The sequence below is a fragment of the Triplophysa rosa genome, linkage group LG3 (assembly GCF_024868665.1).
Source record: "Triplophysa rosa linkage group LG3, Trosa_1v2, whole genome shotgun sequence".
Lineage (NCBI taxonomy): Eukaryota > Metazoa > Chordata > Actinopteri > Cypriniformes > Nemacheilidae > Triplophysa > Triplophysa rosa.
The window spans coordinates 1,507,304-1,530,895 of NC_079892.1; the positions used below are offsets into that span (position 1 = coordinate 1,507,304).

A 23,592-nucleotide genomic window follows, 5' to 3' on the forward strand; every position below is an offset into this window, starting at 1 on the left:
AAAGAGAAAACACGTGAGCATTCAATGTTTCCGCCGGTTATGCGTTAGATGGGGAAATAAACAAAGCAAAGAGACATCATGAAAAAGTTCTTCTGCGGGAAAAATACACATTGATCCACAAGAAAAGCGCTAACTTGAAAATAAACTGGGATAGCTGTAAGATCTAGGAGCACAGTTTGAAACACAGTTGTAAAGTATTGTGAAACTTTAGAAGGCACGTTTACATTTTTATCTAAAGTGAAGTAAAGATATGGAACACACCATAAGTGATTCATCCTTAGTAAATGGTAACATGTGACATTCAGGAGTGCTCAGAGATGAGACACATGTGAGATCGAGATCACATCCATCTCTGAAGCAAAGTCTATTCTCTTTAAAATGATATTTCACCCCCAAAAAAGAACATTCCGTCATCATTTGTTCACCCTCATGTCATTTCATACCTGTATAAATTACTTTGTTCTGATGAACACAGAGAAAGATATTTGGAAGAATGTTAGCAATTTTCAATTCTGTGACATCATTGACTGCCATAGTAGGAGAAATTAAACGGTAGTCAAAGGTGCCCCAGAACTCTTTGTGTTCCTAAATTCATCAAAAAGTCTCACTTTGCGTTCAACAGAACAAAAATAAATAGTAAGAAATGTCCTACTATGGTAGTGGATGTCACAGAACTGAAAATTGCTAACATTCTTACAAATATCTTTCTCCGTGTTCAGAAATGTATACGGGTTTGAAATAACCCGAGGCTGAGATAAATGATTTTTGAGTGAACTAGCCCTTTAAGTCTCCGTTCTTTAGGAAAAACATTTTTAGCGAAACCCAGAAACCAAAACACTGAACAACCTGTGATGTTACATCAATAACTTTTGTTTAACCTCTTAAACAACAAAACATGGTTCGAGATAAGGTGAAACGTAGAAGAACCTTTTATTTGACCCCCAAGCCCCAGCACGATGTGTGCCTGCCGGCAGTCGGCTGAACACAGGGGTCTATGGCAAGCCGAATTCGCTTAAATTGTCCCCAGCGTTACTTGTTGTAATTGCATTTTTACTAGTAAGAATTTAATTAGAGAGCTCTATTATTCAATTAAATGAATTATATATTGTAATAATTGTAAATGAATTAGAGAGCACTTCAATTGCATTTTTACTAGTAAGAATTGAATTACAGAGCTCTCTAATTTCATACTAGTAATAATTCCGTTTATCTCTCTAATTAAATTCTTACTAGTAAAAACTATTGCAGAGCTGTCTAATCGTAATTGTTACTAGTAAAAATTGAATTATAGAGCTCTCTAATTTAATTCTTACTAGTAAAAACGCAATTACGACGAGTAACGATTGGGAGAATGTAAGATAATTCGGCTTGCCATAGAGGATCAAATGGATCTAATGTAAGGAAAGCTTTGGGTTCAACAGAAGAGAAGATCGAGTGAGATTGATTACACACAGATTTAGCTGGAGAGGCTTAATGTGATCCATGTGTTTTGATGCAGTTTTAATCTTTTATGCAAGATCAGCTCAGGCTACAAAGCTTGAAGCAAAGGGAATATCACCACCTTCTGGCCAAACTTCATCGATATTTGTATTAGGGCTGTCACAATATCGTATTTTCACTACATAAATTGCGTGACTTTACGATGACGATAAAGCTCACAATCTAACAAATCACTCTAAGAAAAAACATCAAACAAGACTGTAAGAGTGTCGTCACGTCACTCACTTTGTAGAACGGTAGGCCTAATAATCCCGCTCCACAAACCAAAAAAGTATATGATGTGAAGATATATAAATCAAACTAAATACTTTGTTACCTGTCAGACCACATTTATGAATGTGAACCTTACCATATAAAATTAGATTTAAAATGAAAAAAAAAAAAGACTTAACCATGTTCGTTTAGCCATAGAATGGCATCTTCGTGCAGGTTCAATTTAAATCATGTCAATTGTGGTCAAATAGTATTGCCCAGTTGCAAAAAATAGTGTTTTTCAATACTGGTTTCAAGCATCAGAAATTTTACTGGAATTAAGGATATAATGGCAATTGTATTGGTTTTAATGGAAACTCTTAATGGCCAATGGGAAGAAATAAAACTATTAAATCCTACTGGACTAAGACCCAACATTCACTACACAAAAGCGCAGCTGATGGTTTAGAACCATAAAAGTGTGAGCATTAAGAATTTCGGTCACACTTTATTTTAAGGTCCAGTTCTCGGTTTTAGTAAACTATTAACAAATTTTGCTTCGTTAACTCTTAATTTGTTGCTTATTAATAGTAAGGTAGTTGTTAGGTTTAGGTAGGATTAGGGATGTAGAATATGTGCTTTATAAGTGCTTCTAAACAGACAATATGCTAATAAGCAACTAGTTAATAGTGAGAATTGGTCCTTATACTAAAGTGTTAGCAAAACTTCAATAAATCCATTTGAATTCCATACATTTAGTGAACCATCCAGCAGCCCCAGTTCAAAAATCCTGGTTTAAGAAAAGGTTGGAAAATGAAAAATGTGGGACACCAAAGTGTCGTTTTGTAAGGAAACACAGAGGCTCAAAAGCTTCATGAATTCAATTTATTAAGGCACAGGAGCGTTTCATAATGAACTAATACTCTTCTTCATCCTCGACACAATCTTCAGCAGAATCGGCACCAACCTCCTCATAATCCTTCTCCAGCGCAGCCATGTCCTCCCGCGCCTCCGAGAACTCTCCTTCCTCCATCCCTTCACCCACATACCAGTGCACGAAAGCCCTCTTGGCGTACATCAGGTCAAACTTGTGGTCCAGACGGCACCACGCTTCAGCGATGGCCGTGGTGTTGCTCAGCATGCAAACGGCTCTCTGAACCTTGGCCAGATCTCCTCCAGGGACGACGGTGGGCGGCTGGTAGTTGATGCCGACCTTGAACCCTGTGGGACACCAGTCTACAAACTGGATGGAGCGACGGGTCTTGATGTTGGCGATGGCAGTGTTAACGTCTTTCGGGACAACATCGCCACGGTAAAGCAAACAGCAGGCCATGTATTTGCCCCGGCGAGGGTCACACTTAACCATCTGGTTGGCAGGCTCAAAGCAGGCGTTGGTGATCTCCGGCACGGAGAGCTGCTCATGGTACGCCTTCTCCGCGGAGATGATGGGAGCGTAGGTGACCAGCGGGAAGTGAATGCGAGGATACGGGACCAGGTTGGTCTGGAACTCGGTGAGGTCTACATTGAGCGCTCCGTCAAACCTCAGGGATGCTGTGATGGAGGACACGATCTGGGCGATGAGCCGGTTCAGGTTGCTGTAAGAGGGACGGTCGATATCCAGGTTTCGCTTGCAGATGTCAAAGATGGCTTCGTTGTCCACCATGAAGGAGCAGTCGGAGTGCTCGAGGGTGGTGTGCGTCGTCAGGATGGAGTTGTAGGGCTCCACCACAGCGGTGCTGACCTGCGGGGCAGGGTACACGGAGAACTCCAACTTGGACTTCTTACCGTAATCTACGGACAGCCTCTCCATCAGCAGAGATGTGAAGCCCGAGCCTGTTCCGCCACCAAAACTGTGGAAGATCAGAAATCCCTGCAGGCCCGTGCACTGATCCGCCTAAAAAAGAAGAATCATCGTAAACATGGTGAGGAACTCTTAATGAGTTTTATTCAATTGTTCACTCACCATTTTCCGCATGCGGTCAAGGACGGGGTCGATAATCTCTTTGCCGATGGTGTAATGACCACGGGCGTAATTATTAGCAGCATCCTCCTTACCCGTGATAAGCTGCTCAGGGTGGTAAAGGCTTCGGTAATCTCCATTACGGATCTCATCTACAAATAAACGGTTGAAAGAATGAAAATCCAACTCGAGCGGGCAAAAGGAAATCGACGGGCAAGTGAAGCAGCCTTACCCACAACCGTCGGCTCTAGATCAACAAACACAGCTCGAGGAACATACTTCCCAGCACCGGTTTCACTGAAGAACGTGCCGAAGGAAGAATCTGCCAGCGAGGTGTTCTCACCAGAGACGGTTCCATCGGGATTGATGCCGTGTTCCAAACAGTACAACTCCCAACAGGAGTTACCGATCTGGACACCCGCTTGACCGATGTGTACGGAGATACACTCCCTCTGTGTCGAACGAGAAAAACACAGGTGTATAAATAGATTGTAGTCTCCATGACATGAACTTTAAGAAGCCATCTCACCATTGTGCTCAAGTGTCCAGATTTACAAAAGAAACTTGAGCCTTTACACCCTGAAATTAAAAGCAAAACATTATCAAACTAACATTCTACTTAAGCATGCGAAGCATGGGCTTTGTCAAGAGTAACGTTATCTTACCTGGAGCACCAATGGAACTACTCAGGTGACCTTCATTTATATTCGTCATCAGGGTGTGGCTTTCATTAATGAGGTAATGACCTCCAGATTCCATCTTAATTATATTGATCAGAGATTATATAAATGCACTGTTTAAAGCACACTTGAGTTAAAGTCGTCTCTTGTAAGGTTAAAACTTGTGGTTTGGCGAGTTGGAATCAGGTCAATAATTTAACTAATCTTTGATGTTGTGATGAGAGATTCATTTTTACAAGCACACATTCTCCATGTAGTTTCCTAGGTCCCCATTTTATGTAATGCATATTTCATCAAATCCGGGTTATTAAAACAACAGGGAAATAAGTGAGGTCCCAACATTTAATGTTTTTGATTTATTACAAGGTTGAGATTGAAATTTTAGATTATATGTTTTGAGAGTTCGTCAAATTCACATTTAAATTCCTTAAAAAAGGGAATCACACGTAGGCACTGTTTCACAGACGAGGCTTAAACCAGGACTATGCCTTAATTAAATTGATCTTTTTTTAATTATATAAAAGGTACATGACTGTATTAATAATTTTAATATATATAATTTTTCTTGGGATTTTTTAAACATCAAAACACAGAAAACAACAAGACCCTTCATATGACAAAACTCTGTGCTGTATGTGACGTATACATATTTTTTTTTTTGAAGGATGACGATATACCAATCCGACCTCACCTACAAGCAGAAATCACAGTAACTACAGAAAATAAAGTGCATGATACAACTTTGAATCAAAATAATTATAATACATTGATCATTAGACTTTATAGCTTGACAGGAAAGTAAAAACTGGTTCCCACGTTTTGTCAACTTTTGCAGAGTTCTCAGGAGTAGCGTATCTTAGTCCGCGTTGAGTTGACGCGTTGTTACATTTTTGGAGAGGTGCGCGTAATTCTTTCAAGATGCAACGTGGAGGCGAGTCCATTTAGGCAGAGAAGTGAGTTTTGGAGTTTTTCTTCCTCCAAAGCAGAATAACTTTCTTGGCTACAATCACATCATATATTGAACAGATTGAACCAAACCTCCGGACTGAGGGACTCTAGCGAGTCAGACCAACCAAGAATTGCTATCATTGGGTCCAGGAATAAAACAGAAATATTTCTAACCAGTATTTACAGAGCTTTCTAACATCTAATAGCTTTCACAGAGATGCTTTAGAAAAAAAACATTACTGCTGTGCATCTTAAACCAAAACAATGGCACTGGTCTATTTTGAAATATGTCCGGGCAAGTTATTTTCAGTTAAGATGGTTCAAACATTCATTTTAGTCTGGGACTAGTCTTAAGTCTTGTCTAACCGGGCCTTAGTGTGTCCTAAATACGAGATCCTAAAAATATAGTTCTTAAAGGGATAGTTCACCCTCATATGGTTTCAAACCTATAAATGTATTTGTTCTGCTGAACATGAAGATATTTGGAAGAACGTCAGTGACCAAACAGATCTCATCCCCATTTCCTGCCACAGAGGGGAAAATAAATACTATGGCAGTGAATGGTGGATGAGATCTGTTTGCTTACTGACGTTCTTCCAAATATCTTCCTTCGTGTTCAGCCGAACCAAAAGACATGTATACAGGTTTGGAACTATCTGATGGCGAGTAAATGATGAAAATTGTCATTTTTGGGTGAACTGTTCCTTTAAGGTTCAATAAAGGTTTAGATCAGTGGTCACCAACCCTGCTCCTGGAGATCGACCGTCCTGCAGACTGCAGCTCCAACACACTTGTCTGTCATTATCAAGCAAACCTGAACACCTTGATTAGATAGTTCAGCTGTGTTTGATTGGGGTTGGAGCTGAAATCTTCAGGACGCTGGATCTCCAGGAGCAGGGTTGGTGACCACTGGTTTAGATGGTCACACCGCTGTCTAGAAAAAGAACTGTACTGAACAGCGTGACAAATTCACAACATTTAAAACCTAAACATGATCATTTTAAGAGACTTAAACATCAACAAATTGGCTAAATCTGAGAAATCATACATTTGTTAAATGCTCAGATCTCAGGTGTGGAGTTTATAGACATGTCATGGTACTGAAAGACACACATTGTTCAAAAATAAAGACTTGACAACTGCTTGTTTTCCCCCCAGTTTTATTAAGAGATATATTACAATGTTCAGACTCCACGTGGGGTCTTGAAGTTCATGCCGACAGGAGGTTGAGTCACCTGAAGGTTGGACAGGTTGCCAAAATCCTAACAAACACAAAAGAAGATGAGTTAAAAGAACAAAACACTGACCAATCAATACTACAGCAGCAAAGAGAGGACAAATGCTCAATATTATCAAACGTCATGACCAGTTTTAATTTATATGTATTGTGTGAAAGATTTAGGGTTTGTCAGGAACGGAGATTCCAGCAAACACGGGAAAGACTTTCAAGACTTTTCTCTTCCTGTACTATCAATGACCTGGAGACCAGTCGCACCAAAGTCACTTTCGAAACAGGACCGTGAAGAAACAACTTCATTCTTACCAGAAGCTTGAGCATTTCCTTGGTGTCTGTGTCCACCTCGATGATTTCCTGATCCAGAGCAGACACCTGCGCAACACATCAACACAAACACATCAGAATCAGTTTTCACTTGAATCGCCAAATCAGTTCGCAGTAAAACTGATTCCTCAAAACAGTTTTTAAAGCGTTCGCATCCGAATCGTTGTTTTAAACATCAAATTGCAGGTTCCTTTCATACTTATCACGCGAGTTAAGTCAAATTACGTTTGAATGTAACTGATATGCTCCGTGATATCGTACCCGACAACTTAACTTACAAATCATCGCTTTGACCGTACAGGTGTGAATTGAAGCAAATCGTGTCCGTGATGTAAAACAAAACATCAGTGCACACGATGCGTTTTAACAAACTCTAACATATGAATAATGCCGAAGACAAACCGCTGAAACAGTTCTGAGTGAGGATATCACAATGACAGCAGCGAAGAAAGAAGGAGAGATATTAAACGACAGGAAGTAAATTGTCAAAGTGAGGACAAAAACACGCACATCAATCTCAAATGGGTGCTCGACCAAGAGAGTAAATCCTAGTAGTAACAAGTCGGCACACCAGAGCTCCAAAAATATCAAAAATACGTTATTTAAAAAAAACTTTCGCATGGCACGTGACGTTTCAAGCACACAAGCTCTTCATCAGATCTTGTGTGCTCGAAACGTCACGTGCCATGCGAAAGTTTTTTAAATAATAAAGTATTTTTGGAGCTCTGGTGTGCCGACTTGTGTTACTACTAGGAAGTAAATTCTTCCCAACACTGAAGATTAGACTGTGAACATGATGCCTGCTTTGATACGTTTCAAATAGATGCCGTAATAAACATCAAAGCTAAAATCTCAGTCATGCTGCTGGTAGTTTCAATGTAACATTGTGTGAAAGATTTAGGGTTTGTCAGGAATGGAGATTCCAGCAAACACGGGAAAGACTTTCGGTTTTCTCTTCCTGTACTATCAATGACCTGGAGACCAGTCACACCAAAGTCACTTTCGAAACAGGACCGTGAAACAAAACACCAAGGACAAATCAAGCTGACGTCTCATCATAGGTGATCTTCACACAATCAAATCAAAAACACTGAAACTTCCTTTGGCTTTTATAATGCCAGCTGATCAAACACAAGCCTCAACAGGAAGTTCAACAGAACTATTTCTCTCAAACAAAAACCCAGAACACCACGGAGAGAAAAAGTTAAGCGCACCTCGGGGACGTAGTTATCCCTGCGTTCTCTCTCCTCCTCCTGCAGTTTGATGGAGATGCCCCTGACCGGACCTCTCTGGATGCGCTTCATCAGATGGGTCACATACCTGCACAAAACACAATCACATCAACACAATGACTACGTTCACACTGCAAGCTTTAATGCTCCATTTCTTGCTCGGACCTGATTATTTTGTTCGGCCGTTCACACTATTTTTAAAATGTGGCCGATATAAGATTCCAGTGTGAACTCGTGATGGTTATAAACTGAATCGCATGCGCAAACCAACAACAACACGCTGTCATTCAGAAATAAGCACGGTCAAGTCAGCGGGTGTGTTTGACTTCATGCGGTGCTGAGCAGATCATCCTCACAGCGCGATTTGAGAGCATTCCCGGAGCAGTCCACTCTCGGGGTGTGCGCAAGCCGGTCTGCACGTCCCAGCAAGGGGTGGTGTTGACTCAATACCAAAATTTTAGCTTCGGTACGGTACCAGAATCTAATGCCGGTAATATCGGTACCATAGGTGATCAATAACAAGCCCCAAAATAAATTATTTGAAAAATATTACATTATATATTATAAGTAATATTTAACAACAGTCTGAATTGATGTAAATGTACCGTATATATAGGAGGATAACGTTAGCATACGATAGTGAAGGGAGCGAAGTCAGTCACGGGCTAAATAGAACATTCAAAGCCAGTGTTAAACTTTCTGTATATAGTGAAGATGGACACGTGGAGTTTAGCTGTATGAATGTTAATACATTATGTGCGTTAATATGTTCAGCTGCGGCAAGCTGTTTGTTTTGCTAATGAACGGGTGAACACTGGGGTTAGTTTCGTTTTAAACGTCTCAAATCATTCGTACTTAGGCTGAAAAATCTGTCACGGCAAACTAGCTCTGACGTTGTGTGTGTAACGTTATAACTTGTCAATGAGAAGCGCTAAAATCCATGTAATTCCGCTGAGATCTGCTGTGGATATTAGGTAAGCATACACGCACAACGTGAGCGCATTAGGATGCGCTGTTTGCTGTGACTGATTTTTTGTCTCCGGACGAATGATTTGAGACATTTAAGACGAAACTAACCGCAGAGGAGTTCAGGAAATATCATTCAGCTAACGCATTGCCACTACTCGTGTGTTGTGTTGACACGCCGGACGGAAGGGGGTGGGGTTCGCTGTAACTCATTATCAGTTAAAGAGACATGCACCAAAATGGGTTTTTGACGAGGCAAGAAGGGTTTTGTTTACACGGCCATTGAGTGTTTTTAAGCTAAATATGTTCCAGACATTTCATGAAGACCCTAATAAATCATACCAACTTGTTGAAAGTGCTCATCTGAGGAGAGCTTTGCGGATAATTCTTTGTTTGATGCGGATATACATTTAAAACACAGCGGACTGTGCTTATGTGAACCGATTGTGTTTTTGACATAACAGCGTGTGTATTTGACAGTATAAGAACATATACAAGACGCGAAAGAGAACGTCATGACGATTAGTAGGCTAACTGAGATGTCTGGAACAGAGATAACGTTATATATGCAAGGGTTGGGCTGGCTGATGGCCGATAGCCATCACAATGTTGGGCCGGCATCGTGATTCCCAAGCATGACGCAATTTTTGTCATCAGGAGGGTCCGCGGTCGTCCGCGTACAGCACATTCCCAAGACAAATGTTGACAGCCGAGGCCACCGTGTGACATTCTGCGCATGTGTCGAGCTCGTCCATTCATGCTTATCCGCAGTCGAGCATGATTTGGAAGCTGAGCGACGTGTGTCAGTTTAAATGATCGCAAAAGTGCTTGTAGAGCGATTCATCGTGTTCTTCTATGTTGCCGGTTCTGCGTCAGTTCTGTGGCATAGTGCCGCATAGCGGTGAACTTTGGAACAGCAGCGTTTCAAGTACCGAAACAAGCAAAATTGTGGTACTGAACCGATTGAAATCTAACATGTACCGGATAATTTCCAGAACCGGTTTACCGCGCAACCCTAGCATGGAGTAGAACACACTTTTACCACCGTGTCAACACGCACACGAGTGGTGGATGCAACGTGATAAAAGATAATAGAAACCATTAATGCGTTTGTCATATTGCATCGCGCCGTATCCAGTGGCAAAATTCCTTATTATAACGGATTCTATAGTCATGTGTCGCATCGCATCGTGCAGTAGACAGTGCAAGGGCTTATGTTCATAATGTGATGCTTATTGTTTCGCAACCGAGCTGTGAAGTGCACTTCCGTCAACAGAATGGCGCAATAGGCTTAAATTCCGATATGACCGTTCAGACTGAGGTCGCATTGCGAAACATCAGACCTGTATCTGATTTAGGACCACATATGGAAGCGGCTCAGATCAGAGATCAGGAAAGATCGGATTCCATGCGATTCGTCCTGTTCACACTGTCATCTGGGTCACACATGAGCAAAAATATCGAATTTTGGTGGAAGCGTTACGTAGTCAATGCATCATCGAACTCGAGTCAAACTGCTGTGTGATAAGTGTTCGGCCACAAGAGCGACCCAACATCAGCATGTCGTCCTGTTAGCCTCACGTCTGATTGGTCACTCAGCATCAAACTTACCCAGCGATCTTGTTGCGAAGCTTCTTGCCGGGAATGATGGCGATCTCCTCGCACACACGCTTGTTGGTATGGAAGTCATTGCCCAGGCGGGTGTAGTACTTCTCAATGATCACCCGTGCGGCTTTCTTCACCGTCTTGGTCCTAACTCGACCCTGCAAAATGACAACAAATCAACTTGAGGTCAGTTTAAACACACTGGACATCATTAGCAGGGTACAGTGCTAGAATTACTACACTGATGTACAGTTACACTTACACAAGCAAAACATCATGTTATTGAGAGACGCAGTGTGTCTGTGCTAGTGCATTGTGGGATTTCAGGGGCAGAAACGGGAGACCTGCCCCACGTACTCTTATCTGCCCTGTGTTGGGTACTGACGTTTCTAGTGTACTAACAAAACCCTAACCTGAAGTGAAGGTAATCTTACGTCATTCGTTAATGTAACTGAATCGCTCGTGTAAAAGGAAAGAAACAAATGCATCGCGCGCGCGAACGTCTGTTATACGTGATCGGACGAGTTTCATGCCCTTTCATCTCTCACACACGCTCATCCGTCGCGTCATACACACAAACACACACTCGACACAGACTGTTGATCACACTCGTGTGTTTATCTGCACGAACCGATGGGTTTGTAAGTAGGATTACAGCGGATTTCAATGAGAGTGATTCAGTCAGGCACCCACCATGATGGATCCGGAGAGCAGAAGAGAACGGCGGAAACGCGATACCGGAAGAAGAAGCGTCAGAGACGTCCGAGCGCAGCCGCGCGCGCTTACTGACACCTAGCGGTGGCGGAATGACACTGCAGCTGCTCCTTTAAATTTTTCACCGCTGTTTGCGAACGTGAAATTATTTTGTTGTTGAATAAGGCTAGCGGACACTACAAACCATAACCAAACACAAACATAGAGAAAACAAACAAAACTTTAAAGTCCCAGTGAAATTGAAAATGACAATTCCTATTTTTTCCATGAAATATTGCAGCGTTTACAGTAAAGAGCTTATCAATGTGGGTCATTTTCTTTATAAAATGCATGTACCCTCACAATCTTCAGTTAAAATCTGAAATGCACTTACGTCCAGAAATGACTATGCATATGACGTAATTAGACGGCTTGGGCGGAGCATCCGTTAACTCCTCCCATTCAACTGTCAGTCTGCTGTCAGTTTCATTTCAAAATCAATGCAACAGCTGTTTTTACACATCCAATCAATTCGCAGTGAAAAACGCAAGCCACGCCCTCTAATACGGAAGTAAAAACGATCGCAACTTCTGGTTCACGGGGACTTTTATTGTAAGGAAAATACCAATATTGAATGAAAACATGAAAAGAAATACATGCCTGTAGAATCCTTTCTGGTTTTTGATAGGCTAGATTGTGTAATTATTTAAACACCGAAAAGAATGGTTTCTGAACCAAGAATTTACATTTGTGTACAGAACTATTTTCCATCAAACGCAAGTATATTTAGCTTTAAATATGTTACCACAGGGCGGTCTCAAAAATGTTTCCTGAAATACAATTGCAAAAACTACAGTTAACAACCACATCCTTTTCAAAGATTTTTTCTTAGCTGGGTATAAGATTAAATAAAAACCTAATTAAGTTAATCGCATCAAATAACGATGAGGCAAAAGTCAAAAACCTTTTAATATCCAGTCGACATCGGTTATATCAATTCAGAAATCAGACCAGTCAAAGAAAACTAAGATCATGTATTATTCAGACCGGAGCATGTTTAACACAGAATAAAGGCTGCACCAGCTTGTTCCATCTGATGAAAGCGCAAGTATGCGGACTGTAGATTTGTAGCAGACAAGCTTATGAAACGAACCCTTATTTATTTGATACAAAACTACAAGTCTGGAGAAAACAAACTAAACTTACTGTTGTTTACAGCAGTTTAAAATGTGACCATAACATCTGAATGATTACTTTAGCCATAAAATCCTTTGACCCCGCGGAACAGATGTTGACATTGACATCTGGGTGGCACAAACATCTCATGTTCAGAATATCAAATCAGTGTAAAGGTCATGAGTAGAAAACAGAACTACATCTTTGGGTGAACAAATTCTTTAAAAGAGCTCATCAACCTAAAGTAACTTTTGTCTGTTATTGATTCAGTATTTACAGCCTTATGAACTCATCGAACAGTCAAATCATCCACCAGAACACAAAGATCTTAAGAAAAACATTTTATTAAATGTCTGTACAAACGCAAGGAACCATACAAATGAAGTATTTACAGATTTACATTAAAACCAGGTCAATGAACAAAAAGTGAAATTCAAGTCATTAATCTTCATCCTCGTCATCGATGATCGGTCTGGACCTGAAACACAAAATCACCACCAGATCACTTCAAAACAAACCATAGACACATTAACAATCCTTCAACCAGAACATCACAAACCCTCCAGATGCAGATGGTGTCTGCACAGATACTCACTTCCTGGGTGCTTTGCTGACCCCGCTGCCTCCGGCCTCCTCATCATCCTCAGACGCTGGGTGAAGATTCTCTTTTTCTGGCTTCCTGCTGGGACCCCCAAAGAAGTCTCCAATGCCTTTCTGCCAGGTCGGGGTGGGGCGCGGGCACACAGGGTTTCCTCCAGCATACTTACTCTTGGCTTGACAAACAAAGACGTCACCTCATGAAACGACACTTATAGTAACTTATGTGCATCGATATTGAGCTCATATTGACTTGTGTTTGTGCGCGCGCGCTCCCCCTTACCAGGCGTGCCCGGCTGCGCGCCGCTGCTCTGCGAGTTCGTGGATCCGGACGCGCCGAGCGACTTCCGGGGCGCTGAAGCGGCAACAGCTTCAACAAAAACACATGAAAAGCAAAAGTGTAAAAGACCAACAGCTAAAGAGTTGAATTCATCTGACGTCAGAAGCGCGTCGCTGGTTCACCGTGAATACACACATGACGTGACGCGCTCAGCATGAAGTGGCGCCAATTTGTGCATCTTTAAGAAAGGAATAAACAAAACCTCTCCAATTGTATTTACGTAAACGACACAAAAACATTGACCCTGTAAAACACTCATTTTACAATGGATCGATTGGCTAACAGTTTATTTAAAGTTCATAAATCTTGCAAAACAATAATGTGGCCTGGTTGATGGACTGTTATAACCCCAAATCCGCTTATTTACGCATTATTCGTAAGTCCGTTAAATACGTTATTGCCAAATTATAATATGATATGACTGTAAGGTTTATTTCGTGAGTAAAAGTTCGTTTTAAAGCGCATCACAAATGGCGGGAGATGAAGTATCCAGTGATGTCAAGACTTGACACATCTACCAATCCCACATACCAAAACACACGCTAAAGAGAAAATGTTTACAGCGATCTGTGTTTTTATAAAGTTTTAAAGACGGTGGATTTACGTTACGCGCATCCAGATTTACTGAGAAGACTTCCCGAAACCGCAGTAACAAACAATGCACGTTTCTCTCCATTTCTTTGATATTTCTTACCTTTCCTGTAGCTGCCGGGAACGCTGTCGGCTTTTGTTCTCACCATGGCTGCTGGAGTGTGTGCGTTTATAGCCCGATACGTCTGACAACACGCCGAAATAAAGTTCCCGCTTCCCGCCCGCTTTTTAAAAGAGATCCCAAGCTGGGTGACGTCACGCCAAGCAAACCAATGGGTGGACGGGATTCTAGGCCTCGTGACTGTGAGGCACGCCCATCCTTCTTTCCGCTGCTTTTTAAAGGACGGTCGGGAAAATTACCATGGTAACACTGGATTCAGCGAAATACCATGGCAGCTATAATATTGTGAAATAAAATGCGGTTAAGTTGGTACAAACATCACCAGCATCTAAAAAGTGTATTTTAAAAAATAATACATTAATCATTTAATGCATCATATAGCACAAACAGATTTGAACTTTTGACTCTTAATAATACGTTGAAAATATAACAAATGCTTGTATTTGTAGAAGAATATGGATTTTTTACTTTATGTCCCTCAACCCTGGAGCGCTCGTGAATGACAGACGTAACTGTTTACGTCTCACGTCTCATTAAAGTCTCTTGTTTATACGGTTATATAAACGTATATTATTTTTTTCTGTATAAAAGCGTGTTTCTGGAGCCCATAATGTTCAATCTCGGTCGAACCTTCCTGTGTTGTAGTTTCATGAGGTTTCCGTTTAAAGCGGATGTTGTAAGAAAGGGGAAATGACAACGAATCAAGGAAGTTTCACAAGAAAAACACAAGAAAAAAGGGCCAAGAAAATCAATCGGCAGCAATCACACAACGCGTTATATTTCATTTAACGGGTCGGTATGTGTGACGTCACGGCGGAGACGCCGGTCCGGACTCTCCGGTTCTCGACACTGAGGAAACTGTCCGATCTGCTGGACCCGCAGGGCACGTGGAGAACTGTGATGATGGACATCAACAAACCCACCGGAGAAGCCCGATACACACAGTTACACCTCAGGTACTCTCATTCGCTTCATGTCAAAATATACAGTATATTACAATTTGAAGTGTGACCTAGCAGGCAGTCTCAAGGTGCATGCATGAAATAATATATCCTAAATGATGAAAAGACTATAATATATTTCAGCTTTACCAGTAAACTGTTTGATGTTGGAAGGTTTTGCGTGTGATTTCAGGAGGTTTGATGCTGTTGTGGTCCAGGGTAAAAGTCCCACTATAGAGATGCTGTCTGACTGGGGCACCACAAACTGCACTGTCGCAGATCTGATGGAGATTCTGATCAGACACAAGCTGTTCGCCGCCGTCAGCGTCCTCCTGCCAGATTATAAAATCAGTCAGATTGATAAACGTACTTCCAGAACATCACAAGCATTGCTTTGACACATGTGGAACAGATCTGACGCGTTTCTCCTTTCTGAAATCAGGCTCAACAGATGCCGCGTTGCAGTATAAAGCAGCGACTTCTGCGCCCGTGGCGTTCCTACAGGGCAGCGCCTGTCCCGAGGTGACCAAACCTGTAGAGGACATCACGAAAACCCCGAGGGAGCCAGACAGCTCCACCGGACCCGAGGACATCTCAAAGAGTCTCATCACATGGCGCAGCAGTGAAGGTCAGAAGATGACAGCATCCTGAACACAGTGTTTAGATACTCTGACGGAGTGACCGCAGTCAGGATCTGGTTTCTCCCGTGCAGGTTTCTACAGGTTCACTCACGGCGAGCTGACGGTCATCACGGGAAACTGGGACGAGCGTCCGGTGTCTGAGGGGGGGTGTCGACTGGGAGCCGGTGGTTTTGGTGTTGTGTTCCGAGGGCTCATGGGTAACACGCCTGTAGCCGTCAAAAAACTCAACCCTGTGAGTAGAACATAACGCACCTAAAAGTGCTGATGCAATAAAGGATCATTTAGATGTTTTGATGAAAGAGGACAAAAACAGATCATTTATGTTCGATGAGACCAGGAAAGTGTGTTAGTGGGAATAGTTCATTCAAAAACAACCATTGTGTTCAATTGTCCTCATGTCATTCAGACCCCCTGATGGCTTTTTTTGTACTTGAGAACCAAACACAAGAGGTACGCATCAAGACATTTGTTTATGTTATATTTAAGCTTCATTTGATTTCATTTTAAATGATAATTAATTGTAATAATAATCATTCATTATACAATTAAAGTTTAAGATTTAAGTGTGTTTTTCACCAAATTCGTTTGTATGCACTTAAAACACGGCAAAGAATAACAAAGAACACAATACCACTTTTATAAAAAAAGAAAAATACGTTTTGGGGCCAAAAACGAAGAAAGAAAGCCGTTGTGGGGCTGAGTGACATGAGGCGAAATAAATAATTCAATTTTGAATTTTGGAGTTCTTTATTATTCTAAGAAAGCAATTTCAGTGCATCATTTATGTGACTATTTAAGCTGTTTTATCTCTGTGTTGAGATGTTTGTTTGACGTTTTAGATGGATGACAGCTCTCCTGAGGACCTGAGGAATCAGTTTAATCAAGAGATCCAAACACTCAAGAGGTAAAAATGATGTTTGACTCTGTTTACCTTCATTTGAAGACATCACTGATGCTCATCGGATGTTCTGGTAGACTTGTTTTGACCGCTCTATTCTTCTCCTTTTTCAGCTTGAAACATGTGAATCTAGTGGAGATGGTGGGGTATTCCAGCGACGGGCAGCATCTGTGTTTGGTTTATGCCTTCATGCCCAACGGATCTCTGCTGGATCGACTGGCATGTCTGGTAATAAATGAATCTGTAAACTCTTTCAATTAAACACTCCGTGTTTTAAAGCTCTCTTCAACCTTGCCGGCAGGATGGGAGTCCTTCTCTCTCGTGGCAGATGAGGTGTTCCATCGCCACGGGAACAGCCCGAGGTCTGGAGTACCTGCATTGCAATAATCACATCCATCGTGATGTAAAGAGGTCTGTGAAGTGCACCTCACACGGCTTGAAGAAATGAAAAAGCATTGTGGTAATACCAACACCGTTGCATCTGTCTGACAGTGGAAACATCTTGTTGGACCACCACTTCGTTCCCAAGATCTCGGACTTTGGTTTGACGCGAGCGTCTGGCAAACGCTCGTGTTCGACGGTGATGACGGAGAGGATTGTGGGTACTACGGCTTACATGGCGCCGGAGGCTCTGAGGGGAGAGATCACGCCCAAATCAGACATCTTCAGCTTTGGCGTGGTATGATCATGTGATATGACTCGATGTGGATTCAATATTTCATTATAGATGATTCATGTTCAGGACTAAATAAATGAACTGTCAAATTGTAAATAGCAGCAGTGAGGTCTCTATTTTTACACAAGCTCAAATGATCAAATGATATGCAGTTTTGGCAATAACTTGTGTTTTATTTTGCAGGTGTTGCTGGAAATACTGTCTGGACTTCCTCCGGTCGATGAAAGCCGTGATCCCAAACTTCTGGTTTGTAGAGAAGATAAAGATTATGTCATTATTTATATTACTGTCATGTTATTCCAAACCCGCATGAGGAACACACGAGAACAAGTTTTAAAGAATCTTCATAATTCTTTTTTTTTTAAGTTTATAGTGAGCAGGATCTAGAATCAAAACATTTTAAATGAATTATTTTTGCTGCTAATCGCTGTTTTCTTTCATTCTGTTGAAAAGATTAACGTGAACATTGTGTGTTTTGTGTCATACGGGTTCAGAATGTTTTTGAGAGAACTGCACCTTTGAATTTTCCACATCTGTGTGTTTGTGTTTCAGATGGAGATGAAGGACGAGATCGATGACGAGGAGGCGTCTCTGGAGGACTTTATAGATCAGAAGATGAAGGGCTGGAGGATGCAGGAGGCGGAGAAGATGTATGAAGTAGCATCTCAGTGTCTGTGTGAGAAGAAGAATAAAAGACCCCCCGTCACAGAGGTACGTCATATATTTGATCGTTTTGTGACCGTTTCGATATGCGGAATATGTCAATCATTTGTCCATTTCTCTCTGTAGGTTCTGTCTGCGCTGGAAGATGTTTGTGATGAACATTGCCAAAGCTCGCGATGAGAAGACACGCATGGTAAATTCAGATTTATTGGACGTGCCTGATGAGATTTTACCACAATCAGTATTATAGAACACAGAACAATTTGTTCAATGTTTTAAATACATTTTTTAATTAAAAACAGTTGTACAGTGACTTGTGTAGACAGGATTGATCGCACACGGGCTACATATTAAAGGATCACAGTACAGATGTTATACAGTGGATTCAGTAGATGATGACCTGTGTTCCTTTTGACCTCTGACCCCAGCAGAAAAAAACACCTAAATCAATTCTGTCTTTAACAAAACGTCAGACGATTTATTAACACCTACATTTCTCTCTTTACATTCCAGATTATTCATCATCACAAGGGTTCCCTTTGTCTTGATCATGATGGAATTCTGCCCAGCGATGGGAAGCTTTTTTTAAAGATGCAGAAAAACAAGACGAGAGATCAAGACGGTTATCTTGTGTAACAGTTGCATAGAAAAATGAGCATCTCATGACATCCTCAACCAAACATGATCGTATCAAAAACATGGGAATTTATTTCTGTTATAAAAAGTACAGTGTTAAAATTAAAAAAAAAACATTTGTGACCTAAAACAAGTCTGTGAGGTCAGATTCATCAGATGTTAAGACGTCCCTTAAGTTTATTAAAATAGAAAAATAAAACAATATAAGACACAACACAAGCGTGTGGAATGACAAACGTTCAGGAATGAGGCCGTTCGTGTTTCAGCAGTAACTACGAGTCGATCACTTGATGTGAACTTGGCACAGTTTAAAGTCACGAAAGCTTTTTTTAGAAAGATGGATTTATCACCATCATCGCACACGAGATTTACTTTTCATTTGTGAAATATCTTAGCCAGATTGCTGTCAGATGTTTTACCGTTGTGATTTTAATACTCATTCTTGCTCTGATTAAATTTTTTTAATGAATTTTGACCTTCAGCAGAGTTTGATTTTGCAGACACACATGCAGTATTTCAGCACGCCGGTCCAAACACCAGCGATCGATCGGACCAACAGAAGTCCAAACGCCTGTCACATTGTGCATAGTTCATGAAGACGTCTGTGTCGCTCGCTGGAGGAGATTTGTGAAAATAAAAAGGTTGACAGCTTTGTGTGGCTTCTGTCATCCATTGTTTGTTTGTTTGCAGATGTTGCTTTAATCTTCGGCGTCTTCTCCCTCGCCCGGTCGTTTCGTGATCCTGCGTTCTCCCCTCCTGCCGGGTGGCCCGCGGGGTTTGGCGAATGCCTGCTTGTGCGCGTGCTGTTTGGGATGAACCTCGTCGTACAGAAAATCGGCCGTGAGCTCCTCACCGTTATCGATTTCAAGCTGCGGCGGAAAGAATACGAGTATTCACCAAATATTCACGTTGAGATAAAGGAATCAACTGATCAACCACGAATCACACACGAACTGTGTGAGACATCAAACGAACAGACCTTCTTCTCCACCTCCATGTGGAGTTTGTTCTCCACCATCTCCAGCAGTGGATTCTTGCAGCTGGAGTACAGCATCCGCTCTCTGATCCCACAGCTGTAACCCGGCATGGAGTAAATAAACACTAGAAGAGTCCAGACAGACAAAACTTACACCGATTCAGAGTGAAACAAGAAATTCATGTTGAATTTACGCATCAAGATTTGATTGGTTGGAGGGGAGGACTTTGATGACATCAGTCAAAAAGGAAAGTCGCTTGGTGTCCGTACCTATAGACTCCAGATAGTCGCCCTCGTGCGAGTGCTTGAAGCGGAAGAAGTGATAGCGCGCCGCGTCTTTGGGAACTCTCTTGGGTAAATCTTTCACTTCCGTGGCGTCCGTGATGGCCAGCATGATCAACTCCTTCTCAAAATCGATGTTCTTAGGAAATAAAACAAAGGACGGAAATGATGAAATACAAGTGCAGTCATTTGTCTATAGTTGAGTGTTTTGTCCTTTAAGTCTCACCAGTTGAACGTAGTTGAGTTTCTTGTCTCTGAAGTTCTGCAGTGCTTTCACAGCCTCTCCATCCAGAGGGAACGCTACGCCCTGAAGAGTTTGCTTAGTAGTGTTCACGTGAATATCAGTATTAACCTGCAGACAGACAGCCTTTTCAATCATAAACAGGCGGTCTTTGATGTTCTATAGCTGTTCTCTCGCTCGTCCTGTACAAATGAAAGCTCTACTTCCTGTTTGCATCGTCTCCCTCTCTGATTGGTCAGATTTAAGGATGGAGCATGCTTGTCTTACATTGCACGGCCTTATATGGTTGTGAATGAAAGACTAAAGTCGCATCACATGATCAGATTAAAGACTCCAAAAATACATCTGATATTAGCACCCTGCTTTAATAAACAGTGTAAGAGAAGTGTGGTTACTGCGTTAAAACCGCGGTAACTATGGTTTAACTAGTCTTTTTGGTTTGATTTGTTTTCAAAAGGGTGGTCTACTGTACACGATCTTTAGCTTTATATAAGAACCTCAGAAGGCATTGTTTGTCCCGTGTGTGCGTCACCTCATTGAGCTTGATCTGTCGCAGCTCTTCCTCGGCTGCAGTGAGCGGCGCAGGTGCAGACTGAGACGTCACGTGTCTCTTATAGCCGCTGAGAGAAACCTCATCCTACCGCACAGTAAACAAACTCACCGTTTACACTCTTATATCTGACACAAACCATGTTGTCACATGTTCACGTGATGTCCTTCAAATCGAACCTTAGAAGTGCCGAACATCTCATCCTTAATGTGTCCCAGACCGAACTCTTTCTTCAGCGTGGCTCTGGTGGCCGCGTACAGCATCTTCTGCCGCACCTGTTCAAGAAATCAAACGGCAGATTTTAGGAGCGACGTGGACTGAAGCACAAACACACTCACAGTCCGTCGACCGCATGACACAGCAGCTGTTAGCACATTAGCCATCTCTCCAGAGGACCAGCCAGAAATAAACCACAGATAAACATGAAACGACTGAACTTACAACAGCATCTGAGGCCAATTTCAAATTCACTTGTATTTACAGCCACGGAAAAAGACCAAAGTTTGTTTTTCTGATTTTAAAATTGTACTATTTATAGGTATTTATGTAAAATGCACAATATTTCTCCCAAATCAAAACGTTGTTTCTATCTGCATTTATTTTCAGAACATGAAAACCGGAGGAACAGGTGAAAATAACAAACTAGATGCTCTGTATTTTTTCAGACTACAAACACTGCAAAGAAAACACGTGCAGATTCACTTTAAAAGCAACACAACAGTCATATTTCTACATGTATTTAGGATAAATGTCTGTCAGATGACTTTATGTCGCTCCTGAGGTTTGGTTTTGGTGAAATTCAACAGACACTGGACTGAAATGACCACAATACATCTAGAAATGCTGATGACGTGAACATTTGGAATGGTCTCTTGATTGTTTCCCCGGCTGTATATGAATAGAAATGGTTTATGGTTTGAAAGTGTGTACAGACATTGTGCTGATAAACATTCATATGAATCCAGACGTCAGCAATAATCCACCATCTCTACACTAACAGCACTGATCTCTGAGGATACAAGCCTGTGACTGACTCCAGACCTGTGTGTATCACCTCAACACACATCCACGACATGCCGTGACATGCATGGGATTGTAGGAATGTTCAGCTCGGACTACAGAGCAACTCAAGAGCCTTATGCAGCCAATAAGAGGAAGAAACACTCGAGTAACCTTCACTTTCAAGACACACAAAACACAGGCAAGAAAACTGAGAACAACAATGAATAGTTAGTGAGGCTATGTGTGTGTGTGTGTGTGTCTTACAGGTGAGTGGTCAGGTGACCAGGCGATGAACAGCCACTCGTGTCCCAGGCTGTTGGTGGAGTCCAGACGGAACAGAATGAAACACGGCAGCTCTTTATCCAGCACAGGAAGCATAAGAGTGTCGTAGTCTTCCTCCCAGCTCCGACATGCTGGTTTGGTGAGTCCTAAAACCAGCTCCTCTGAACACACAAGAACACAATCACACACACTTCCTCTCTTGCTTCAGTTCACATGACTAGTGACAGTCGTACCGTTTTCAATGATGATCTTCAGAAGTCTGTGCGCACCGTTCCTGGCACCGCCGAAAACATCTTTCACCTCGTCGGCAGCTAGAAGATCCAAGAGAAACACACGTGACACATTTAACATCAGCCATCCTGTCTTTACACGGATTATTTGCACTATTTACAAGTAAGAGCCCTACACAGTGAAAAAGGGTAGTTGACAAAAAGCATATAGGGGAACTGTGTCTACAGTACATGTAGTGTATGAATATATAAAAGGAAGTTTGTATAATTAGATTCCGAGACATACAAACTGAGCATATAGCTGTAGAAGAATGAGTAAATGTTGTTCATAATGTTGTCAGGCGTCATATTCACCAGCACACACAGTATATAACACAGATTATATACACTACAGACTTATTCATACATGTCACAAATTTACATGCACTATGAATACACAACAAAGTATGACTACAATATTTCAAATAGTACATGATCAATTTGATATTTCATAAATGTATGGAGGATTGCATTATTACGCATGAGTTTGCACGCTCTCACTTTAACAAGACGGGACGCATATGGATCGGCGCGCGCTGAAGGCGTTGCCCGCGCGCTCGTGAGAGTGAAAGAAGATCAGACACATGCACAAACATCACAGGAACAATGTGATTAAAGGCGTGATGTTTGTGTAAATGTGATATTAGGATGCGAGTCAAATCAGACGCGGTTTGTTCACATCTGTATGTGTTTTCTGAATGAATCTCTTGACTAATCGGGTTTGACGGCGCTTATAAATCCTGAGCGACGGGATCCGGAAACACATAAATGATGGAAATAACTCTGTTCTTACCCTGAATACCCGTCTGATGAGACATTATTGTCCTCCTGTCGCCTGACGATGTTTGAAGAAAACTCACAAACCCGGAAGACGGAAGAGGAGCGGCGGTGACGTCACGCGCCTGTGACGCGTCAACAGTCGGCCCAGCCCCTCTCGCTGCGCATGCGCGGATACGAGGAGACGGTGAAGAACGTTAGAATAAAAATATTGCTGTCAAAGAAATCTATATTTTGTTACGTTTATCATTATGTATTTTTTTTACAATTTCTATGTGCAGTTTCTCTATGAATAAACGTTCTTATAAACATTCATTCTTAATATGAAAATGATTAAAAGAAAACTCATACAACATTTCTACATGTGTGAGAATAAATTATACGAGATTTGCCTATTTCCAAAAGTTATTTAAAAAATATATATTATTATTGAATAGCATGACGTTAACACAGCCATGTTGTGGAAGCATATTTATATACCTCGGATGGTCTCTTTGTGTGTGATTTTGTACTGTTTTGATCCCATGGCACGTGTCCTGTCTGCTCTGGGCCTTTCAATGCACATCACATCCATGACACCGAGCTTTAGTTTCTGG

At 41.6% G+C, this 23,592-nt stretch overlaps 5 protein-coding genes and 2 non-coding genes across 8 annotated transcripts; 1 reads left to right on the forward strand and 6 right to left on the reverse strand.

Annotated features, from left to right (window-relative positions):
- Nucleotides 1-2,571: 2,571 nt before the first annotated feature.
- Nucleotides 2,572-4,230, reverse strand: LOC130551761 (tubulin alpha-8 chain-like). Its single transcript, XM_057329651.1, has 4 exons — nucleotides 4,182-4,230; nucleotides 3,885-4,104; nucleotides 3,656-3,804; nucleotides 2,572-3,586 (listed from the first exon to the last, which is right to left on the reverse strand). Exons 1-4 carry the CDS (start codon nucleotides 4,182-4,184, stop codon nucleotides 2,609-2,611), a joined length of 1,350 nt encoding a protein of 449 aa, XP_057185634.1. The 5' UTR covers nucleotides 4,185-4,230; the 3' UTR covers nucleotides 2,572-2,608.
- A 2,193-nt stretch (nucleotides 4,231-6,423) lies between these two features.
- On the reverse strand, nucleotides 6,424-11,423 carry zgc:114188 (40S ribosomal protein S17-like). Its single transcript, XM_057330522.1, has 5 exons — nucleotides 11,338-11,423; nucleotides 10,651-10,802; nucleotides 8,056-8,161; nucleotides 6,824-6,889; nucleotides 6,424-6,542 (listed from the first exon to the last, which is right to left on the reverse strand). Exons 1-5 carry the CDS (start codon nucleotides 11,338-11,340, stop codon nucleotides 6,465-6,467), a joined length of 405 nt encoding a protein of 134 aa, XP_057186505.1. The 5' UTR covers nucleotides 11,341-11,423; the 3' UTR covers nucleotides 6,424-6,464.
- Nucleotides 6,667-6,797, reverse strand: LOC130552331 (small nucleolar RNA SNORA71). Its single transcript, XR_008962706.1, has one exon. It is a non-coding gene; the product is annotated as a small nucleolar RNA SNORA71 (small nucleolar RNA).
- LOC130552330 (small nucleolar RNA SNORA71) lies at nucleotides 7,727-7,854 on the reverse strand. Its single transcript, XR_008962705.1, has one exon. It is a non-coding gene; the product is annotated as a small nucleolar RNA SNORA71 (small nucleolar RNA).
- A 1,418-nt stretch (nucleotides 11,424-12,841) lies between the features above and the next one.
- On the reverse strand, nucleotides 12,842-14,739 carry pclaf (PCNA clamp associated factor). Its single transcript, XM_057329252.1, has 5 exons — nucleotides 14,631-14,739; nucleotides 14,145-14,437; nucleotides 13,394-13,480; nucleotides 13,109-13,286; nucleotides 12,842-12,991 (listed from the first exon to the last, which is right to left on the reverse strand). Exons 2-5 carry the CDS (start codon nucleotides 14,188-14,190, stop codon nucleotides 12,955-12,957), a joined length of 348 nt encoding a protein of 115 aa, XP_057185235.1. The 5' UTR covers nucleotides 14,191-14,437; nucleotides 14,631-14,739; the 3' UTR covers nucleotides 12,842-12,954.
- Nucleotides 14,740-14,835: 96 nt separating this feature from the next.
- On the forward strand, nucleotides 14,836-19,086 carry irak4 (interleukin-1 receptor-associated kinase 4). 2 transcript variants are annotated; one of them, XM_057329249.1, is made up of 12 exons: nucleotides 14,836-15,118; nucleotides 15,297-15,469; nucleotides 15,546-15,731; nucleotides 15,816-15,976; nucleotides 16,584-16,648; nucleotides 16,756-16,870; nucleotides 16,944-17,053; nucleotides 17,135-17,321; nucleotides 17,502-17,564; nucleotides 17,871-18,029; nucleotides 18,108-18,174; nucleotides 18,495-19,086. In XM_057329249.1, the coding sequence occupies exons 1-11, from the start codon at nucleotides 14,961-14,963 to the stop codon at nucleotides 18,159-18,161; spliced, it is 1,431 nt and encodes a 476-aa protein (XP_057185232.1). In that variant the 5' UTR covers nucleotides 14,836-14,960; the 3' UTR covers nucleotides 18,162-18,174; nucleotides 18,495-19,086. The 2 variants fall into 2 exon arrangements, with proteins under 2 accessions (XP_057185232.1, XP_057185233.1); XM_057329250.1 differs by having other exon boundaries at nucleotides 15,297-15,454.
- On the reverse strand, nucleotides 18,667-23,585 carry twf1a (twinfilin actin-binding protein 1a). Its single transcript, XM_057329251.1, has 10 exons — nucleotides 23,477-23,585; nucleotides 23,013-23,156; nucleotides 22,184-22,261; nucleotides 21,933-22,111; nucleotides 20,846-20,941; nucleotides 20,649-20,753; nucleotides 20,102-20,227; nucleotides 19,864-20,014; nucleotides 19,597-19,718; nucleotides 18,667-19,486 (listed from the first exon to the last, which is right to left on the reverse strand). The coding sequence occupies exons 1-10, from the start codon at nucleotides 23,568-23,570 to the stop codon at nucleotides 19,316-19,318; spliced, it is 1,266 nt and encodes a 421-aa protein (XP_057185234.1). The 5' UTR covers nucleotides 23,571-23,585; the 3' UTR covers nucleotides 18,667-19,315.
- Nucleotides 23,586-23,592: the final 7 nt, after the last annotated feature.